This window comes from Tupaia chinensis, unplaced genomic scaffold, assembly GCF_000334495.1.
Source record: "Tupaia chinensis unplaced genomic scaffold, TupChi_1.0 Scaffold145208_1, whole genome shotgun sequence".
NCBI lineage: Eukaryota > Metazoa > Chordata > Mammalia > Scandentia > Tupaiidae > Tupaia > Tupaia belangeri.
This window is the reverse complement of record NW_006205068.1, coordinates 3,019,505-3,023,785: the sequence shown is the minus strand read 5'-3', so window position 1 is coordinate 3,023,785 and position 4,281 is coordinate 3,019,505. Positions and strand designations below refer to the sequence as shown.

Genomic DNA, 4,281 nt, shown 5'->3' with positions numbered 1-4,281 from the left:
CGGAGAGTTATGCTCCTCTGGGTTTAGAGCCCCTGTCCCCCTACCCCTGGACCCTGCTGTTTTCCAGGCCCTGCCATTGGAGAAGCATTGCAGCACGTGGTACCCACGCTGAGAGCCCAGTGCTATAGTAGCCACAGACCAGTGTGGTGATACCATTGAACACGTGCAAATAGTAACTGAGAAGACAAGACTGGCTGTATTGGAGATGGCTATGCTTTGGTCCTCCTTCCACACTGATGAGTCTGGAGCCAAAGCCCGTCCTGGTGAGGGTCAAACCACGTGTAAAGGTTAGAGCTGCTTCAGGGAAATCCTGGTGCACAGTTTTGCATGTGTTATTTTTCATTTTCCAAACATGTTTTAATTTCTTGAAGTGTAAATAGCATGTATTTACCTCTTTAGTCTGACATCATCCTACTCCCAGTGGTGCCTGCCCTTACTCTGGAAAGGGTTCTGAGGAGCTCCGTGTTCTCACGGGTTCTCATGGGTGCTATGGCCTTATCCCTGCCACACGTCATGTGGTGCTTAGTGCTGAGTGCACTTCTCTGAGTACTCACATTCACCTCACCTTTTATACCTTGAGAAAACACCCTACATCTTCAAGGAATTTTTTTTTCCTTATTTTTATTAGGGAGCATTCATTTTACCCAGACTTTAAATATTAAGAGTTATTTATTTAGTTGCAGTTTGTAAAGAGTAGCTGGTAAGGTGCACAAATTAAGACTGCTCTTTGCAGAATGGACAATAAGACACACCCCCAAACCCACTGTTTCCTCTGTTTGCACATTTTGTCTCTGTTCCTTTGTGAATAAAACTCTTCAGTCTTGAGAGATTGATGTTCTTTTCTGAATGCTCTCACCTTCTTCTAAGCAAGACATTTGCAGACGTTTGTCTTCTGTGCTCTGTTGACAGAGGGTGTAGCAGATCCCCTGTACTCACCCAGCTGGAAAACCCTGTCAGTTCCACTTCATATCATGTTGGTGGGGATTTTCTTGTTCTGGTTTTTTTTTTATTTCTTTTTCTTCCCCAGCACATCACATAGTTTCAGTCTAGTGAGGTTTCCTCCTGGGGCCTCACTTTTTCATTCTGCAAGCACATGCTAGAGTTTGAAACACTGTATCTTAAAAGATCAAAGGTTTTTGTTGGTTGGCTTGTTTTCTGACTTATTACAGACTTCACAAAATGTGTGATAAAACAGTGTTTTGAGAGTAACCTGTATTCTGAAATATGAAGTCTTATTTGTTGGCTCAGGGAAAAGTAAGCATGGTGTTTTATGACCCGTATTCTTGGGAATCACAGTTCATGTCTAGACAACAGAGATTATTTCATTCCAGTCATGATTCAGCGAGTTCCACATACTAAAATACCTATGTTATGTTGAAATTTCTCCTAGTGTGGGGAGAGTTGTACCAATTTCTTCTTCTAGTGATAATTTTGCAAAGTTTAGAGGCAGCTATTAAATAGCTTGCATGTTTTGAATAATTGATTTTTATTGGTCTTTAAAATATTAACTTTTTTTCTTAGGTTTTGCCATAGTGTGCATGTACTTGCTAGAGAGAGACAGAGAGAGGGAAAGTGAAAAATCGCCCATTAGCGGGATGGCCACACTGTAGTTCCTTCTCGAGGGGTTTTGGGCATGCATGCCTGGCATGATTTTCAAGCCACTTAGTCTAGGGTTCAACTGTGGTCGGCCATGTGGGAGTCCACCACCTTAACCACCATGCCGCCTGCTAGCCCCTGACCTTTTCTCTTTTTTTCTTTTTTTAACAGTTTGGAAAAGTACAAAAAAAAAATAAAAAGAACATTGTATAGTGAATGATTAGTGATTAGGGGAGCATAAATGTTCTTAGTTATTTTTCTTTGTTAATCACCTCAGTGATCCAGAAAGGAGAGGAATGTGGAAGGGAAAGTCGACTGCAGACAGGTAGAAATGTATTTGGAATGTTCTTTTCCTGAGCAGTAGGTACTCATTGATCTGTGCTCTGTGCTGAGACTTATGCTCCTCTGGTGTTAGAGCCCCTGTCCACCTAACCCTGGACCCTGCTGTTTTTCAGGCCCTGCCATTGGAGAAGCATTGCAGCACGTGGTACCCACGCTGAGAGCCTGTCTCCAACCAGCGAGAGACCCACAGATGCGCCTAAAGCTGTTCACTATCCTGTCCAAGGTGCTGCTGAAACCAAAGGACACCGTCAACTCCCAAGGGTAGGTTGGTCATCTGTGTAGCACCACCAGGTGCTGGGCCAGAGGGTTCCTGACCTCCCCTGACGCTGAGGTCTGAGGTGGGGACCTCTGGGTGGCCTGAGTCCAGCAGTTCATCTGTCCTCATAAGGTAAAAGAGTGAAATGACAGGCTAAACACACTCCCAGAGACCACTAAGTGAGGGTTGGCAGCACAGTCATTAGGATTCCATTTGGTGAAAAGTCTCAGGGAGCAGTAACTGTGGATGGTTTATATATTAGCTGTTAGTTTTAAAAGCCTTTTGGTACCTTTCAAACCCAACAAAGAGTTGATTGAATTACCATTGATGGCTAAAGCATTAAAAATACTCTCTATTATCTAAGAGAACCTTTAGGTAGCAGTAAAACATTAATGGCCTTCAGTTTTATGGCTGTAAAGTCTAAGAAAAGTCAAGCAGAGACACTTAGGAAAGCAGCCAGAGCACTGAGGAGGCAGCACCAGGAGGGGGCGTGGGTTGTGCCATGGGTGGGTCTACAAAATCCAGAAGAATCCAGACATGCCGTGAAGGAAGTGAGCCCACAAGGTGCCGCCACCCACCTTGTGGGTCTGATGCAGCATGGCTGCCTTTAGAGCCCTACCGTTTTCCTTTGTTAAATCAGCAAAATATACAAAGTCACACTTGGTCACGCCCCAGCTGCGTGGATCCCCCTGTGTTTGGGCTGTTCTCACACCAGGCCCCATCCCCTCTGAGGAAGCAGATCTGTCAAAGTAGAGTGAGGTCGACGAACTGTAAGGTTTCACATAGAAATAATTTGGTCATTCAAACTTTTCTTCTTTGATTGTAGCCCCAATCTCCTCCCTGCTGTTGGGCCTCTAGCCAGCCCGTCATACTGCAGGAAATTTTGTTTTCCTGCTTGTCTGCAAAAACTTCAAGGCTTAGTAGGGACCATAAAAACGTATTAACTGAGAGCCTTGGCAGCCGTCCCACTAGCAGCAGATATATGCAAGGAAGTATGTTTGTGCTGCAGTGTGGACGCGGTCCAGGTGCTTACCTCTCTCCAAACTCACACTCAGCTCTATTTCTGCATGGAACAGTGAAATAAATCCTACCAGAGAACAGAGTTAGCCCACCTAAGTACAGCTTCCCACTTTGGACTAAGTCCGCAAAAGAAACTCAACTGAAAGATGTATTGTGAGAAGAAGTCAGTATCAAGAGAAGTAAGTTACTCAAATTATAATCAGAAATTATTAGCTATTTTTACAGGCAGGCAAGGTGAAAAAACAATCCCTTTGGTTTTGATTGGAGGCATTATAAAAGGGAAGATCATAAAGTTCCCAGTTGGCTGCTGAAGTAGAAGCAGTAGGAAGGGAATTCGTCACTGACCATCATCTGTCCAGGACATGTTCACTCAGTTAACAGCTGCTGAGCACCCGCAGGATGCAGGTCCTTGCTGTGAGGCAGAATCTGTGCAGGTGCTCAGAAGGTCCAGCTGGCAGAGAAGGGCTGGCTTCTGGAGTCACGTTTTTCCACGTTGGAAACACAGACACAGGAAAGGGTTCCAATAGAATCCTGGTATCTGACAGAAACTCTAAAGACATAGCTAAGGGACCAGCAGTTAGCGTAATGGCTATGTCACTGGACTCCCATGTAGCCAACCGTGGTTTGAGTCCCGGACCCGGTGGCTTAAACTCATGCCAGGCGCGTGTGCATGCATGCCCAAGATCCCAAGAGGAAAATGGAGGAGAAGGGATTGCGGCATGGCCATCCCCCCGGGGGGTGATTTTTTGCTTTCTATCTCTCTGTCTCTCTGTCTTTCTGGCGAGTACATGCGCCCTATAGCAAAAACCTCTCCAAAAAAAGAAACAGCTAGGAGGTTTTGCGGCTGGGATCCTTTAGTGGGAGAATGTCCACAGATGGGCATTGTTCTGTTTATTTAGTTTTTGTTTGTTTGATTTTGTTTTTGATTTAATGCCAGAGGATATATTCCCTTGCAATAGAGAGAGAGAAAAAGAAAAAGCATCCACCAAAGGGGCCTGGTCATACAGACTTTTTTTTTTTTTTTTTTTTTTTTAGAGGTTTTTTTTTTTTTTCTTTAGTGGGTGTGC

The 4,281-nt window shown here is 44.5% G+C and overlaps 1 protein-coding gene across 1 annotated transcript in view; it reads left to right on the top strand.

Annotated features, from left to right (window-relative positions):
• Positions 1-4,281, top strand: part of DNAAF5 (dynein axonemal assembly factor 5) — a gene marked incomplete at its 5' end in the record, with an annotated part of 69,564 nt that overhangs the window by 48,102 nt on the left and 17,181 nt on the right. The window contains 1 exon segment of the mRNA XM_006167898.3: positions 2,052-2,199. Coding sequence (XP_006167960.2) covers positions 2,052-2,199 — 148 coding nt within the window.